The 18,940-nt window shown below is 35.9% G+C and overlaps 1 protein-coding gene and 1 long non-coding RNA gene across 3 annotated transcripts in view; one reads left to right on the top strand and one right to left on the bottom strand.

Moving 5' to 3' along the window:
- The window catches only part of Dcc (DCC netrin 1 receptor), a 1,013,564-nt gene that overhangs the window by 607,972 nt on the left and 386,652 nt on the right, over positions 1-18,940 (top strand). For both annotated transcript variants that reach the window (XM_070029124.1, XM_070029123.1), the window contains exons 6-7: positions 13,358-13,512; positions 16,444-16,564. In XM_070029124.1, the coding sequence (XP_069885225.1) occupies positions 13,358-13,512; positions 16,444-16,564 (276 nt within the window). The remainder of the gene's footprint in view (positions 1-13,357; positions 13,513-16,443; positions 16,565-18,940) is intronic.
- LOC138831985 (uncharacterized) lies at positions 11,782-13,717 on the bottom strand. Its single transcript, XR_011373474.1, has 2 exons — positions 13,329-13,717; positions 11,782-12,142 (listed from the first exon to the last, which is right to left on the bottom strand). It is a non-coding gene; the product is annotated as an uncharacterized lncRNA (long non-coding RNA).

Raw genomic sequence — 18,940 nt, 5'->3', positions numbered from 1 at the left:
TTTTCACTCATTGGAAGCTTTTAAAATACAACAAGAAGAAAGTATCCACTGGCTGGTGGCTCATATGTGTATACCTAGCCACTCGGAAGGCTGAGATCTGAGGATGGCAGTTCAAAGCCAGCCAATGAGATACTTATTTCCAATTAATCAATAAAAATGCTGAAGTTTGAGTGTGGCTCAAGTATTAGGATACAGACTTGAGTGAACAAAGCCACGTGAGAGCAATAGACTCTAAATTCAGGCCCAGATACCTCCACAAAAATTAAAAATAAGAAAAATATAAAAGGAAAGGTACTCATATTTCCATAAACACTGCTGAAAAACCTTGGCTTGTTTCCAGTCCTTTTCACATATGCATACATCCATACACATCTTTAACACACACAAACTTTCAGACACAGAAGCTTACACATACCTTTTGAACAAATGTGTGCACATTTCACACATGCACATAATTTTCACACACATATATGTATGTATGTGTATTATATACATATATCCTGTATATAATTCACACAAAATCAAGACTTCTGAAGAAATAACTCAGATTTCAGAAAGATTATTTTTTGTGAAAACATTCCACAGGCACTAGGAGTTTCCGCACATCTTAGAATTTCCTGTGTTCTTCTATGCAGTGGTAAGTATTTGGGAGGGGGGTTGAAATGCTATAGATGATAACATTGTTTAATCAGTTATAGTTTACAATTTTGAGTTTTGAGCTGGAGAGATCCTTGCTAGGGAGGATAAGAGGGAACCTCAGAGCATTGTCTCAGCTCCCATGTTCACAGACTGGCTAATGTACTATTTTGATGTCATGTAGGTTTATAGCATTGTCATTCTCTAATGTCACAGTTGTTTCTTATGTGTTCATTTCTGTATATATATATCTATATGTATATATACACACACGTGTGTGTGTGTGTGTGTGTGTGTGTGTGTGTGTGTGTGTGTATGTGTGTGAAGCCAAATGAATGGCCAGGTTTGTCTTCCACTGCTTGGTGGTTTTCTTAATTTCATGTTTTGTTGGTAGGCATTCAGCAGTGTTGTATTCTTGTCACCACATGTATAATCAAAACGTGTTTTGTATAGAAAAGATTGTGTTTACATGGTGGCTCATGCCTGTAATACCAAATATTTATGAAATGAATAGGGAAAGGATGACAGTTCCAGCCTGGACAAAACAACTTAAGGAGATACTATCTGAATTTATAAGCCAGTCATAAGGGAATGAGTCTAAAATCTAAGCTATCTCTAAAAGGCTGTAGGTAGGAATATCCTGGTCCATAACAGGTCCGTGCAAAATGTCTAGACCCTTCTGGAAAATAAAGCAAAAAAGCTGGAAGCATATCTTCATTTGTAAAGTACTTACCTGCCAAATGTCCATACCACCAAAATAATTTTTAAAAAATGAATAAATTTGAAATCATATCAACATACTTGTGAACATTGTTCCATAGTCTTCATATGGGAATATGGTAATATTAGCATATGGGAATAGTATTTCCCTTCATTCCTGTAATGTGTATTTATTTGTTTCTTTGGGTCTGGCTTACTTCATTTAATATAATTTTTACCAAGCCTTCCCATTTCCTTATGAATGGGGCAATGCCATTCTTTCTGATGGAAGCATAGAATTTCATTGTGAACATATACCACATTGATCCATTCTTCCACTGAGGGGTATCTGGGTTGATTCTGTATCTTAGGTATGGTAAATAAACATAGTTGTGCTAGTAGCTTTAGTGTGGCCTTGTTTATGATCATTTGGGTAAATGCCCAGAAGTGGGATTGCTGGGTCATAGAGGAGCTCTGTTTACTCTTTTGAGGAACATCCATACTGCTTTTCAGAGTGGTTGAACGAGTTTACACTCCCATCAAGACTGTAGGTAGTGTTCTTTTTGACCACATTCCCACCAGCATCTGTTATTGTCCATTTTCTTGATAATGACCATTCTAGCTAGAGTAAGGTGGAACCTCAATGTGGTTTTGATTTACATTTCTTTTATGACCGGATGTTGAACATCTCTTCCTGTGTCTATTTGCCATTCTTATTTTTTCTTTAGAGAAGTCTCTCTTTAAGTCATTAGTCCCTTTATTAATTGGGTTGTTGTTTCTTTTTATTTTGGGGAGGCTTAGTGTTTTGAGCTCTGAGTATATTTTAGATACAAAGCCCTGGTCTGATGCATAGCTAGTAAAGATCTCCCATTTTTTCAATATTGAAAATTATGTCCTTTGCCATCCTCTGCCTACATTTTATTCTATTCTTTCAACAGCTGGTCCTTACCCTCTGCTTTTATTGAATTTATATTCTTATTAACTGAACCTATTGTTTGAAGCCATTTGAAGAATTTTCTTCTGTTCATACCCTTATATTTGCTACTTTGTTTTTACATGAAATTTCTCTCCTTTCTCCCTCCTTCTCCTCACCCCTCTCTCTCTGCATCTCTTTCACGATGTTGTCTGCATTGTGTTCCCATGTGTGCCATGTATATTTTATATCTTTATTATATTGACTATTTCTGCCCAAACATAGTATTTGCTCTAATATAGGAGAGGTTTAGTCTATACTTATTTATCCCCTTACTGGGATTGTCTGGGCTATGCTTTGGAAGCTGGGTGTCCAGGTTTAGGCAATCCTAAGTAAACAGACAGAATTGTAAGGGAATGAGTTCAGATGAACTAATATTCAACTTCCTTTAGAAACCCAGCTTCACTGGCCTGTGTTAGTTCCTATGTCTAACTATGGGAGGTAGAGCTGTAATCAACTTTCAAATCAGCTCCTCAATTATTTAGCTACCTAAGTCTTCACCTTAATCATAGTCATCTCTGTCCCCTATATTCTCCTCAATAGCAATTGTAGTTACTCTTCAATCAGGAAAGAAAATCATATTCTCTTTTTTAAAATTGTATGTCAATCTTTGCTTTGGGGTGTTGGTAAGGATTGAGGTATAATGGTAAGTAGGGAACTATATACTATCCAACATCTTTATTCTACCTTAGAAATAACTATCCAGAATTATTACACACACACACACATATATATAGTATGTGTAATTGATTATGCTTTCTCACTGTCCTTTTTCTTTTATTTTGTTACTTATTTATTTATTTTATGTATGTATGTTCTGGATTGGAGGTTTGGCTCAAAAATAGAATGCCAGCTGTGAACAAGAAAGCCAAAACAAGATCAGGCACAAAATATTCATGAAGCATTATTTCTGTACATTTATAATACCTACCTCTTTTACTCTCAAATACTGAGGAGGCATTCTGGCATAAATCTGTCTAAGGGGAAATAATAGGTCTCAAATTCCTGTTACTATGTTAGGAACTAGATAATTAGTTCCTAACTAATGTTAGGAACCAGATTATTTCTTTTAGACATGTATTATTTTTTGAAGTCATATAGCACACTCAATTTAACTTTTATATCACATCTACCTTAAGGAGTTTTTTGTTTACTTTGAAGTTCAAATGGAAAATCAGAAAAAGTTAAGGTTTTATAAATGGAACATATATTAATATGTTTGTTTTCCCCTGAGTGCACATTGCATTACAAATTAAGGTATACTCACAGAGAAGTAAAAAGAATAGAAGTATGTTTAGGAATACATACAAATACATACATATATATATATATATATATATATATATATATATATATATACAAGTGCATGTCTATGTATTTTTGTGCACACACACACACACACAAACAAACAACATTGTTGGTGATTTGCCAGTGTCCTCTGAAGTCTTTCTATAGCATATGGTTCAAGTTTCCAAGCCCAGTATTAACAAAGCAATGCAGATAACAACAATATACATCCAGATGTAGTCTCTTGACATAATACTCCCATGATTTTCATAACAGATTTGAGCTTCACAGAATCATGCTCCCAATTTGATCATAGGTTCCACACTTGAAAAGAGAAATGGAAAGCTGAGTTTGGGTTTAGAGAGAAACAGCCTTGATTACAAGAATAACAGACTCTGTAAAAAAGGTAATAGGATTATTTGTCTAGAAAAGAAAATTGTGTAGAAAGTTCTGAAATGATTCCCAGAGTATATGAGGGACTTTAAAGAAAAGGTTAAGCATCAATTGGGTCTTGCTGTCCATGGCACATAAAACAGAATGTTCAGAGAGGAGAAAAAAATTGTTAAAGTACTGTGCTCACAATGAATGGTACTAATGAGATATGGAAAATAAAACCCCAAAAGTCTGAGTTTTAATTTCTTTTAGTTGCTTCTATTATTGCCTTTGCCAGGGATAGAATAGCTTAGTGTGTCATGCATCTGCTATTCTATTGCTACTGTTGCTATTAACATTAGAAGAAAAGCAAGCCCTAGTTTCTTAAATATTTTTCTCATTTAGTTTGTATATAGTGGCTATTCATCTATAGTGACTGAAAGACTGCATGCCAGAGAGAAAAAGCTATCAGGACAAGAGCCTGTGGCACCTGTTCTTTTGTTAATATTTATTTGGCACCAGTCATGTGCTTGGCGGTGATAGACCAGCCCAGCCTAATTCTGCCCTTAAAATGTTAACTAAGTGAATTTGCATCTAGACTAGTACCAAAATATGATAAGTTGCTATTAAGTCACCAAATCTTCCATTACATAAGTTTCAATATAGATATTATACATATGTATGTATATAAACATGCCTATACATGCATGTCTATATGCACACATTGTCAATCAGCCTTAGACACACATCAAGACAAAAGGTAGTTCGTATTTTAGTGTTATTATAATCATCCAATTCCACACTGGCAATACTTACTCTCTGTTGGAATAGGTTGAAATGTCCATTTGAGTCATGAATGTAGATGTTAAAACCCATATATAGCTAAAAACAATTTTCAAAAACTATGGACCTGAGAAACAATGTTAATAGGCAGAGCAACGATAACTCAAGTGGACTTTTGTCATATATAATATGTTCCTACCATCTAAATATACAACCCAATTTAATCCAACTCAACTTTTCAAGGAGTATATATACCAGATACTTACGTAAAAAATCAGATGTAATTCTCCACAAGTAGTCCAAGAGATGGGGGATGGGTATAATAGTAGTGAAATGTAACCTAGAGAAAATGTTGAGCAGATTTCAAGGAATTCGACATATAAAAAAAGACCTGGAGAAAATGCTGGGTTGGACAGAAGATGCACCATATAGCATCATTTTTTGTTTGTTGGCGGGTTGGTTGAAAAAAAACTAAGTTATTATTCATTTGAAGATTAAATTGGCTGAACCCACTTATTTTGTCAGCAAGACTTTGTACAATGACACTGTGGAGTGTGTAATTTTTCATCACTAACTTGAAGAGTCCACTAGAAATATTTTTATGCGGAACTGGGGTTTTTGCTGATGAATGTTTAACGCAGAAGCCCAAATTTACACAGAATATTTTCCCTCCTGTGATAAATCGTCACTAAACCCACAACACTCAGTGCCAGATGGCTGCCTTTGTAGTCATCCAAATGTGATGGCACCGACAGCAATGGCTCCTGAACATGAAGTTATCTGTGGTTGCAGTTGCTGTCGGGCCCTTGAAGAAGCCTGTTTGTTTTGGATCCCAACTGGGCAACAAACAGGTTCTAGATATTTTGTGGTATTGTTCATCTTTTCAGATACTTTCAGAACAATAAGTTTATGTTCACTGTTTCAACAACAAATGAATGAAGTTGAAAGAACCTGGAGAGAGGAAGTCAGAGGTTCACAACTCCAAGAAACTACCTGCATTTCCACTATTCTCTAGGAAAACTTGCTGTCATTAACATTTCATGCAAATTTTTATTTTTCCCCTGCCAACATTTTCTTTTTTCATATTTCTTTTGCCTACATACACCAGTAATCTGTACTATCCATTGTTCACTTAAACTGTCATGCATGGTTTAATAAAAATGCATTATTTGTCATTTCAAAGAGTTGTGGTAACTTCAAAATGCATGAGATCGTCTCAATGTCTAGATAATAAAATATTAACTTTGTGTATTACTGTGGTATTTTTAAATGGATTCATATTTACTTTATAGTCCCCAAATGCAAGGGAAACAGTAAGTTATGTAAAACTGATAAAGACTCGAGGCCAAGTTGGAGGGTTAGGAAGAAATACAAAATACTAAAATCTTGTGAAGAATTTATGACATTAACTGAAGTCTATAATAGCTGGGCAAGTTGTTGGTGAAGATTATGAACTGAATCCTGTATGACATTTTATTCTGTGAATTTCAATAATTACTCACAGAATGGAAACTGTGTATGTGTGTGTTGGGGGTGGAGAATGTATGGGAGCTTGAATACTGGGGCCTGGGTGCTGTGCCTCAGCTCTTCAGCTCAAGGCAAGCACTCTACCTCTTGAGCCACAGCACCACTTCTGGTTTCCTGGTGGTTTATTGGAGATGAGTCTCACGAACTACTTTCCTGCCTGGGCTGGCTTTGAACCACGATCCTCAGATCTCAGCCTCCTGAGTAGCTAGGATTACAGGCGTGAGCCACCGGCACCCAGCAAATGGAAACTTTTATAAGGAAAGTTCACTCAGTGGAAACTTTTACCCAATGTTAAAGATTATCTAATCAGAGTAAATTATCTAAGGTAGAACTAATATACAATTCTGAAGATTACACCTGGTAGGAATACCTCCTCTATTAATATTTTCTAGATCTGAGGGAACCTTTCAAGGACAAAATTCCAATTTTTATATTTCTTGTTCTTATTAGTCAGTTTGATTATTCTCCCCTTTTCCCTCAGCCCCCTTTTCAAAAATTAATCTTTTTCTGTGCTATTCATACTTAATAGATCCTGTAAAAGCAAGGTTTTATGCAAATATGAACATTCTATTTGTATGTCATTTTATCCAAAGGAAAAAATAATGATTAAAATCAACATCTTGTCTAAATTGTTGTAACATTGTATCTGTGTCAAAAAGGATTAGACTACATAAATGGAACAATTTTATAAGCTTGAAAATTTGTTAATTTGTGTTAGTCATGAAGATATTGCTGCCAACTAGTTTTTGAAGTAGTAAAATTATTCCTTCCACATTAGTGAGAAAAAAGAGGAACTATGTAATGTGCAGATATTAAAAAAATAAAGGATTATGATTCAGAGCTCTTATTTAGAAATCTTAATCTGACTTAGTCTGGTTCATTAATAGTTATATCTGTGAAAGCTGATATATGTAATAAGTGATATAAAACTTGAGCAAACCAGTTGATTCTGAGAGAACCAGAAGAAGATAGAATTAGCTTTATGGGAAACTCCTTGTCACGCATAGAATCGGTATGGTTTGTCTCTTAGAAAAAATGCTGAATTTTTACCTCCTGAGAAACAGCATCTAGACAGGAGCATTTAATTTGAAACATGGTAATAAATGCTGTATATCGGTAGCCATAAATAAAAGTCATGTTCTAAGTTCAGTCCATTTGTCTATAACATCCTAAATATTTATTTTAAACCCCAAACACTTAGAGTACGTGGGATTTGTTTGGAAGGCGGAGATGAGTTCCATGAAAAATATGTGAGAAAGTAAGATTCTAGTCTTACTATATGTTCCTAAATATGTCTATAATTTTCATCGCTATTCTGTGGATAATGAATGCTCACTGACAATATTTTGAAAGGGAAGGGACATAATTAAGGTTTTTGTTGTTGTTGTAGTTGGTCGTGGGGCTTGAATTCTGGGCCTGTGCACTGTCCCTCAGCTCTTCATCTCAAGGCTAGCACTTTACCAACTGAGCTACAATGCCACTTCTGGTTTTCTGGTGGTTTATTGGAGATAAGAGTCTCACAGAGTTTCCTGCCTGGGCTGGCTTTTAACCACGATGCTCAGATTTCAGCCTCCTGAGTAGCAAGGATTACAGGTGTGAACCCCTGGCACCTGGCATAATTAAGATTTTATAGTAATAAAATGTGTTTACCTTGTTATTTTAATCAATTTATTTTAAGGAATTAAGATCTCAATTCTGTACAATGATTGATTATAGTTAGGACCTGAATGTTAGGTAACCATCCTAAAACTTAGGTAAATTCCATTTATTTACTTTCTTATAGAAAAGCAGAATCATTCAAAGCATGTTAAGTGTAACATTAATGTGTAACATGCAAGGTTCTCATTGCATAACACTAATATTAGTACTATGATAACAAATGCACTAGTGAATACAGAAAAAAACTGTCGACATGTTGTAAATTTTTAAATATATTTGTATCATCTTTAAGTAGTAGTACAAAGGAATTGCCATTCAAAAAAGCAATTTATCAATGCAACACATCTTGATCTTGGCCCTTTTGATACTCTTCCTCTCCCTCTCAACCCTACTCAATTTTCTTAATTATGTAGGATATGCATTGAATTTTAAGACTTAATCCTCCCCCCTTTTCCTCTCTTCATTCCTCTACTTCCCTCCCCTTGATCCAACTTCCTATTCAAGTTCTCATTTCCTGGTGCTTATTTTATTGGATTCTGAGCACTCCCATAAATCTACCATATTTCAGTTAATACATTTGCATACACTTGCATGCCACCCCAACTATTTATATTTTTATAAATTAATTCTAGCTTCCACATATGAGAGAAATATTACATTGTTTCCAAAGACAGAATGCTCCTCCTCAAATATGCCAAGGTGCTTTGAGGAAGTGGAAAATTAAGTGGATATGTTCACACTCCGGGATGAAATGGATGAGAAAATAGAATGAAATTAGAAAAGTTCCCAGTGCTCTTGTTTAAATCATGCTTGTGTGTGTGTGTGTGTGTGTGTGTGTGTGTGTGTGTGTGTGTGTGTGTGTGTGTTACATATGCATGGCAAATTTAGGAAAGTAGGCAGCAATTCTGCTATGAATTACTTAGAAGCAAAGCCTAAGAGCTTTTATTTAATCTCTAATCCAACTGGAGCTTATATTTTTTTATATCTTTTCACAATCCCTTCCCAAGGCATGTAGGAATTTTAATTCCATTCACTCAGAGAAAGTCTTAAGAATAAGCTTGCATATTATTTCTTAAATTATGCTAAAACAATACCTACCCAGTCTCGTCTCTAAATAACCATGTTACCCTATTTCTTATACATTTTATACATTATTCTTTGACATTTCCTTCATCCTATTAGGTTATAGCTATAAAATTTCCATGAAATTGTTCAAATTTCTCTGACTCACATTACATCAATATTCCCATAGTAAGAGGTGAAAATATGCATGTTATTGATGTCTTGTTAGAATCAACAGCAAATAATTACTGATCTCTTACTGATGACTAAATGCTGTTTTAAGCCTGAGATATAAGGAACTCTTATTCTTACCACATAGGATGCTGATGACAGATGAAACAGTCTGAATTAGGGAGTATATTTCAGGAAACCTGTGACTTTGACTCACTTAGGATTCAAATTGTCCCATGCAAGTGAAAAATGTGACTTTTTTTTAACCTAATGCTTAGTGTAATGTGAAAGTTGGAGAGCCCAATACTGAAATGAAGACACCAAGACACCTGGGAAAATACAGGTGCCCAAGATAATTCTAAGATAATTCTCAAGTCTAAGAAATAAGAGAAAATTACGGAATGCAGGGCAGAACTCATGAATACAATCGTAAGCAGGAAATAACTGTAGCATCTATGGAGCTCATGGTATTACAACTATAATTGTGTGCTTAAATTGAATTATTCCTTTACTTGATCATAGCTTACTATATTTTAATAATCAATAAAACAAAGCAATTTGTGAGTCTACTGTGTGATTGGCTTTACATTATTTATTCAGAGATCATGAATAATAAGATGTTTCCTAGCACACCAATTAGGGGAAATAGAATGTCTCTATGTGAAACGATTTAAAAAATAACAATCACTTAATACCATAATTTGTTTCTAAGAAATCCTATTATGTAAAGTACATTATATTGACACTGAATTGACAAAAAGTTAACTCTAGTTATAAATCAGGAAGATAATTGAAAAAGACAATTAAGAGACTACACATCAACTTTCAAAAGATATTTTCCTGTATCCTATATTTGTTTATATATTTATGAATACATATATACATTTAATAATGCTTGCCACTAGTGATTCACTCTGATTTGTTTTGCTATTGTTTTAGTTATTATTATTTTTTGGTAGTTACATTTTTTTAACCCAAAGCTATGCTCTTGCTCAAGTTACACATCCATGCTTTGAGGTTTAAGTTAGAGTCTTGCCTTCTCCTCAGTCTTCTAACTTGACTCATTCCACAACATCTGTGATGAAGGGCAGCTGCCACCATGCCAAGAATTCTTACATGTTGAGATTAAGTCTAATGAAGTGCTCTTTGCAAAGACTGACTTGGAAGTATAGTCCTCCCAATCTACTATGTAGCTGGGATAACTCATGTGAATAACTTTATCCAGCTATGTGTTGACAAGGAGTTTTGTGCACTTTGCCATAGCTGGCCCTGAAGTGCTCTCCTGAGAAGCTAGGGTTGCAGATCTGAGTCCCTGGTGCCTGCCCTTACGTTTGTGTGTGTAGGGGTGGCGATACTGGAGTTTGAACTCAGGGCCTTACTTTTTTTCTATACAGGGTACAAATTAAGCCACACTTCCAGTCCTGTTTTCAGTAACATATCTTTATGTACTCAAAGATATTGTCATTTTCCTCAATTTTATATCAGACACACCTGTATTGAGTGGAGAAATGCATAGTGGTTCTTGAACCTTCTCCTCTCTGTTCTTTCTTCAGTGTTTCTTTTCTCCCCTGCTCTCCTTCTGATCCTTCTTATTTATATTCACATCCTCATCCATTTCTCCCTCTCTCATTTGCTTTCAGCATCTCTGTCTCATTGATCATATGTGAATATATATAGACATATGCATAAACATATATACTTAAATTTTAGTCTCCACTAAAATTACTTACAAGATCTACTAAAAGTTGCAAGCTAATTCTTGATAGCTTCTGACCTGATCTGATTGCAAAACTTCTAATGAAAATGGACACTCAGGGTGGGTAGACAGGGAGATATTTTGTGGTCAGAAAAGAAATGAAGGGAAAACAAGGCTGGACCACGTTTTTGTTTTTGTTTTATCTGGTCCTGGGCTTGAAGTCTGAGCCTGGGCACTGTCCCTGAGCTTCTTTCACTCAAGGCTGGTGCTCCACCACTTGAGCCAGAGGCCACTGCTAGCTTTTTCTGTGATTAATTGGAGGTAAAATTATTACGGACTTTCCTGCCCAGGCTGGTTTCTAACTGCGATTCTCAGATCTTAGCCTCCTGAGCAGCTAGGATTACAGGCGTGAGCCACTGGCCCTTGGCTTAAAAATAGTTTTAATAGCTTTATCGCCATCCTTTCTGAGACTCCAGAAGCATTTCTGAGTTCCCATTCCCACAGATTTGGCAAGATGCAAAAGCTACAAGAAGAGCAAAGTAGTTGCCAATGCAGACTGGGAGTCAGACTGCCCAGCTCTGTAGTTTACAAGCTATGTAATTTGGAGGATATTTATGTAAACACCTTGTAATGTAACCTCTGCATTTGTAAAATGGGGATAATGTATGCTGTCTCTGAGAGTTGTGGTGAGAAAATAAATACAAAGTGCTTAGACTAATAAATTGTACATTGTCGGCCTCTCAGGAAATGCTGGCAGTTGGCCAATAAATAAGCATTTGCCCCCAAATTGAGATAAAACTAAGAGCAGAATCAAGGAGATCCATCTAATCTATCTCCTCAGAGGCATTAAATCAACCTTTCAGAAAACTTTTAGTTCATTATCAGTGGACTTGATGAAAGAATCAGAAAAAATATATAATATGATAATAATTTTATCAATAATAACAAAAAACATATTTTATCCCTTTATGCAATGTTTAGAAGGCCTCCCATACCCATTTCTTTTCATAAATTTTGTGCATGAATATTAACGCATCCTGGCAGCGTCATCTAAATCAATTTGACCCTCTCAATGAAAGATTAAAGAATTTGAAAAAATGATTTAGTACCAGGGAACTAAATATTTACAAATTGAGACTGTAAATCATGGGGAGGCGAAGACAGAGAGTGAAGCAGGATCCGAATCCTGGAAATCATCCCTGCTTTTCCTTTGTCCAAGGACTGTGACCATCAGAGGGAGGTAGAATATTCACTTCCTTGTCCTCAGCGTTTTGCTGCTAATGATTGGAAAGAGAAAAATATATAGTTAGTTGAACAAGGGAAAAGTAACAATCATTATTCATTGGCATCATAATAACAGTGACAGAAATGCAAACTGCCTTTGATGATGATCACTAAACATACCTGTCAGTTTCCCATGTGTTATGCTATAGTTTCACATTAATCCCATGTAACATCATAGGATCATGAATTTGATCTAGCTTCTCAGATTACAGGAATATTTTAGTTGGACTTTACTTAAGTTTCCTCACAGAAGAGGCTAAAAAGTAGGCCTGGTGGACTCACACCTGTAATCCCAGTGACTCAGTAGGCTGAGCTCAAAGGGCTGTGTTTTGAGCCAGCCCAGGCAGAATCGTTTATGAGACTCTTAGCTCCAATTACTCAGCAAAAAATCCAGAAGTGTAGAAGCAGTTCAAGTGAAAGAACACCAGCCTTGAGGAAAAAAAAAAAAAAAGCAAGAGCAGAGAGGCTCTGAGTTCAAGTCCTAGTACCAGCACCAAAAAAAGAAGAAAATTCTCTCTCCTTGGCATGGTTATGAGGAAATAAGAAAAAATTTGTTCTACTTGTAATTTTTTTTCAATTGCAAGTTTCCATTTTGGAGTAATTTGTGTTAAAGTAATTGAGAAATTAAATTAAATTGGAATATCACACACCATGCTGAGAAAATAGTAATACAGTATAGGAATGTACTGCAGTCAAGAGTTGCTAGGACAATAGTAACGCATTCACAATAAAGATCATACAGGCATTCTTCTTGCCCTATCACTACAGCCCAGTTTCAATAGTGAATAAATCCATCTCATTAAACATTATAGAAACCCTACAATTACAGGGACACTATGCTTTCTCATCTTATACTTTTGATTATCTCAGTCCTAGTAGCATCCCTCTCTTTCCTTATTGGCCGCGTTTGTACAGCTACATGTACTTTTCAGTGTATAGGTCAAAATATTTGGCTCTTCGGAAGATTGCTTTTTTATTTTCCAAAAAAATAAGAGTTTATTTTCTCCCTCTTCCCTAGTGGAAACACTCCATTCGATGAAAATACATTTGAAGAGGGGGAGTCTTGTTCGATAGTAATTTTCATCTAGCCAGTTCAGGTCTTAGGGAATGGTTTGAATGATAAATACTTTCTGTCCTAGAGCAGAGGAAGTCAGCATGCACATTCACATTTCCACTCACTGGCTTTTGTTTTTCTCCTGTCTCTGCAGTTCCGCCATGGTTTTTAAATCACCCTTCCAACCTCTACGCATATGAGAGCATGGATATTGAGTTTGAATGTTCCGTTTCGGGAAAGCCTGTGCCTACTGTGAACTGGATGAAGAATGGAGATGTGGTCATTCCTAGCGATTATTTTCAGATAGTGGTAATTATTCTTCTTCTTTTCATACTAGCTTTTCAGTCCCATTTATTGTTCAGCATTTTCTCACTTATTTTTGTCTTCTGGGCAGAAGGTTCCTGGTGATGAACTTTATGATGTGTTAAGGGAATTGTTCTATAAAACTTGAATGACTTTCTTGAGGTAGAATTCAAATAGTCCAGACTGCTTATGTTATAAAGGCTTTAGAAAAATGAAGGTAAAAGTAGAGATCTTGAGAGCTCCATATTTTTTTCAAATATCCCTATTGTTACATCATAGAATAGAATTTAGAACCTAGTTCAGATTGTATTAAATTAGAATTTTCTTCTTTTAGTTTTACCAAGTACAATATATTTGTTTGTCTTTGCTTTTTCCTTATTTTTAATTTTTTTTTTTTGTTCTACTACTGGGGCTTGAAGTTGAGTCTTGCATTGTTGTTTTGCTTTTTGCTCAAAACTGGTGTCTATGGCTTGAACTCCAGCATTCCACTCCTGGCTTTTTGCTAGTTAATTGGACATAAGAGTCTCATGTACTTCTCTGCCTTGGCTGGATTCAAACCAGGATCCTTAGATCTCAGCCTGCTGAGTGTCTAGGATTAGAAGCATGAGCCACAGTTTCCCAGATTAATTGATTTTCAGTATAACCTGTTTCATACAATTATGGAAGTCTTGAATCCCAGATGGCTTTTGCTTCTTTTTCCAGAGGTTACCAATTGATCCAAAAAGAGCAGTCAAGATAGGAAGAGTAATGGTGGTCATAGCAGGGTCGAGAGGCCATGGAGACCCAGGGTTCAAGTTGCTTAACAGTTCTCAGTGTTGGAAAGGTTAGAAGCTCTGAAGGAGAGCACCTGTAATTCCCTGTATGTTTTAGTCACATTCTATATCTGTAGTATCCTGTTACTACATGCACTGAGTTGCCCTGGTCCAAAGGAAGTGGTCTTTGTCTATCATTACTGTTTTTGATATACAGAAAAATAACTTTCTTTTCTGAAGGTGTAGTTTTACATTGAAAGGTCTGATTTCTCAGACCATTATATGTGCTTTTCCATTGTGAAAGAATTGCATAGTTAAAAGAAAAGGTTTTAGGTCTACCTATCTTCCATTTGGGAAACAAACACCATCTTGTCAAAGAAGAGCTGTTACAAAAGAGCAGTCTACCAGTCAGGAATGAGACCAGAGTTGGGTGCTGGGAGTTTATGCCTGTGATCCTAGCTACTCAGGAGGCTAAAAGCTGAGGATTATGGTTTGAAACCAACCAGGGTAGGGAAAACAAACAAACAAGCAAGCAAAAAAAAAAAAAAAAAACCCTGTGAGACTCTTATCTCCAATGACTCCAGTTAACTAGAAAAATGTTAGAAGCAGAGGAGTAGTTCAAAAGGTAGGGTGCCATCTCTGAATAAAAAAGACAAGCAAGAGCAGGTCCTGAGTTCAAGCTCCGGTACACCTACATCCTGGGTCAGCATCCTGTATCTGAGGGCGACTCAAGACTCTCTCCACATAGTTATGCTGGATCCTTTGGCCAAATGGTGAAGGTGGCTTTCAGAATCTCCCATGTTGAGGCATGCATTTGGGCAGACTACATTTGCAAAGAATAAATCCATCCACTGTACATTTGTCCCTTTTGTCATCAATTTCCATTTTTCACTTTTAGTTATATTTAATTGGTTGGGGATACAGTAAGAGAGGGTGAAATTTAACTTTTGAAATCTCACCTCAATCCATTATTTTCTTTAAATGTAGTGCTGTTTCTGTGACCATTAAACTGCAAATGACCTGCCACAGGGCAATTTAAAAATTGTTGTATTTGCCTAAAATATATGCTGCTTGCATATGTACCCTTAAGGACACATGATAAATACAACACTTCTTTTCTTTTCCCTACAGTTTGAATAATCTTTCTCCCAGCATGAGTCATTACATCCAACCTATTTAAACGTTTCTTTTCTTAAGGTGAAAGAAAATATATGCTATGTTCCCTAGGCACATTAAGTTGTGCTTAAAAGTGTTCCCTCAATTGTTCCAGAAATCTGAGAGCTATTGTGGGCCACACAGGTAACATTGAGCCCAATAGTAACCTCTCTGAGTATTGTTAATTAGAAGTTAGCCTGCTTAATCTAAGAATTTTACATCAGCTGAAAATTGACTACAAGACACTAAAAACAATTAAGAATTCCCCATGAGGTAATATTTATCTCTTAATGACTTCAGGAGAAGTGATTTAACATGTCTCACTTACTAAACTAATTCTTGCACTAATATGGAAGATAAACTTAGTTGGTATAATTAAATGCTATCTCTGGATCATTTTATCATCCATCCTTGAAAACGACAGTGGCTCAATTTATATACAAAAAGAGTGGAGCGCTGAAAACGAAACATTCCGTCAGTAGAACAAAGACTGTGTGGGTGTAAGATATCCACCATAACTTCCACTTCAAACCCTCAAGAGTATATGTCAAAGCAATTGCTATTTTAGAAGGATATTCAGACATTTTCAGGGTAAATTCTTCCAGAAAATATCTCTCCTAAATGTCTTGTCCTTTAGAATTTCAAAGATAGATGTTTTTGTTTTGTTTTCTTTTCTTCTTTTTTTTATCCTACACACGTTACCTTTTGATAAAATAAGAAATGAAGGATTGAGAATTCTTTTGGTGTTAATATATATTCAATACTTGGTAAAGGACTTTTCCTATGGCTGCACTTTTAGATATTGTGGATGAAGTGTATTTCTTTCATCATATTTTCATTGCAGAATGAAGCTGAATTGATACCCATGACTTCACAAGAGAATAGGAATGTATGGCATTTCTCAGGTGACAGAACGTTGCCCGTGAGACAAGGGACACTTAGGACTTACTTTGTGGCTTCTTCTGGTGTTTAATTAATTTTCTGGAGGACTTTGTTTTCCTTTTAAAATATCTCTTTTTTTTGTACCTAGGGAGGAAGCAACTTAAGAATCCTTGGGGTGGTAAAATCGGATGAAGGATTTTATCAGTGTGTGGCTGAAAATGAGGCTGGAAATGCCCAAACCAGTGCCCAGCTCATTGTCCCTAAGCCAGGTAAGATGACGGGAACTTTAGAGCCTATAGTCACAATGGTTCATGGTCTATTTATGAGTCCACCTTGCTTTTTCCTTTGCTTCAAAGTCAATATGAAATTAGCTAATCAAAGTCTGCATGTGTGTATTGAGGAACTATCACCTCTAGCAAATTTTGTACCAGTTTCATTTATCTTTCTATCTCTGATGAAATAGTTATCATGAAGAGTAGGGCTCCTGATGGGTAAAACAACCACCATGAAATTATTACTTTCTTCCTCTTTTGTGAACCTGCCTTTCTTCTGAGAGTTTACTATAAATATGATACATAGCATTAAAAAAGACACAATGCATGTAAATTTAGTTGTATATATGTGTACACACCATGTACACACCACACACATATGTATGTATGAATGTAAGGCTGAGTCTACAGAAAGTTGGCCTAAACATAGCAAAAATAACTGTTTAAAACAACAGTTTAACAGTGACTTCATTTTTCTCTTCTTTTCAACAAATTTTGTTAGATTTTTTGTTGTTGTTGTTCCACAGTGGATAAGATCTTTGTTTCATTTGGTTTCCAGTCCCTGGGAGGTTTAATGGGATGGTGTATTGAAAACTTCAGTAAGACTATATTAGACCAGTAATACACTATTCCTACAATATCAACAACAATATAGCTCCTTCTGGAGTGAAATGAACCCAAGAGAGAGAGAGAGAGAAAAGAACTAGTCATCAACTCTGAAATATTTCACACTAAGGAAGGTAAAATAAAGTACTCAATATTTGAAGAGGTTTACAGTGTTCTTTCCATAGATCCAAATGCTATTTAATATAAATTATAAAAGTTTCCATATTGTGTTAGATAAATTTCAACTTTTAGGCCGGTTTCTTTGCTGTTAACATGGCTCATGCCTATCTTAATCTTTCCCTGAAGTAAGCTTTAAAGAAAACAGCCAAGCTGTGCACTGGTGGTTCATGGCCGTAATCCTAGCTACTAAAGAGACTGAGATTTGAGGTTCACGGTTCAAAGCCATCCTGAGCAGGAAAGTCCAATTATCTCCAATTAATGACCAGGAAACCGGAAGTGGGGCTGTGGCTCAAGTGGTAAAGTGCTAACCTTGAGCTGAAGAGCTCAGGATCAGAGTCCAGGCCCAGAGTTCAAGCCCCACGACTGACCAAAAAAAAAACAAGTAGCCAAAATTAATTATAATAATTTTATTTTGTCATTCATCATTGAAATTGTTTATTAAGTTCTAATACTATATAAAACCTGGACAATTATCTCCTAAGTTTCATGATAAAACACTAAAATGAACTTTTTTCCATGATTAAAATAGAGAAGTAACTGTAGAATACCAATTCTAAATGTATAAAAGAACTAGAGGAATCAACTATGAATTAAAAGAGACAATTAGCTCTTGGTTCTAGTTTGTCTGGAGAACTCTTTATTTTCCCTCTAACATTCTGTGTGTGTTAGTGTAACTATTTGTATATTGTCTTCTGAGGGATAAGTAATTGCTAAGTTGGATGAAGGAAGCTTCTAAAATCAGAGTCTCTAAACCAATTCATGCTTTAAAAACTGTATACCACATCATTAATAGCAACTATTATGACTACTTTTAAGCTAACCCCAATTCTTACACAGTTATAGAACAAGAAAATTCTAGTCTAAGGATTATCCCACTAAGATCACATGGGGAAACTGTGAAAAAGAAGATAGGATACATTACACCCAGGGACTTGTTAGCACTGACCACATTGATGGTCCTTGCTCATAAGAATAGAGATTCTTCAAAGTTCTAGATTCATAGTATTAGACATGCTGTGGTATTTCCCCATGACAGAGGTAACAGTGTGAAGACACTAAGAACATCATTTAGATGAGAGAGACAGAGACAGAGGCATACAGAAGAGACAGGGAAAAAAAGAGAGAGAAGGGAGAGATTTACTAGGAAATGATTGCAAAGCGTGTAAATGGACGAAGAACCAAAATACTCTGGTCTTAAAGTGGCCTGGAACTGCTCACATTGCAGGGATAAGAAATGAGATGGAACAGGGTGAAGAACTTCTATTTCCATTTTTGGGGAGAACAAAGGTATTCAAGAAATCAGATTTTTAGACCCCTGACCTAAAATCTAGGAGTCTCAAGCCAGGTCTAGCTACTTGCCAATCATATGGGCAAAGAAGAGACTTGGGAAGGGGCAGGGAAAAGAGCTTTATTACGTGGCAGTCAACCCTGATAAGACAGCATTGAATACATCTCAGCCAGCTTGTAGGAATAGACTTGGCGTAAGGTTGAATATGGAGAAGTGGAGACAAAGCATGAGAAGGATATTCATAGTTAAAGTACTCCCAAGTCACAAGTGTGGCCTAGTTGACTAGTATCTGCCTTTGT

Source organism: Dipodomys merriami, unplaced genomic scaffold, assembly GCF_024711535.1.
Source record: "Dipodomys merriami isolate MVZ:Mamm:240054 unplaced genomic scaffold, mDipMer1.0.p SCAF_2, whole genome shotgun sequence".
NCBI classification, from domain to species: domain Eukaryota; kingdom Metazoa; phylum Chordata; class Mammalia; order Rodentia; family Heteromyidae; genus Dipodomys; species Dipodomys merriami.
Note: the sequence above shows the minus strand (reverse complement) of the source record. Positions and strands in the feature narration are given on the sequence as shown.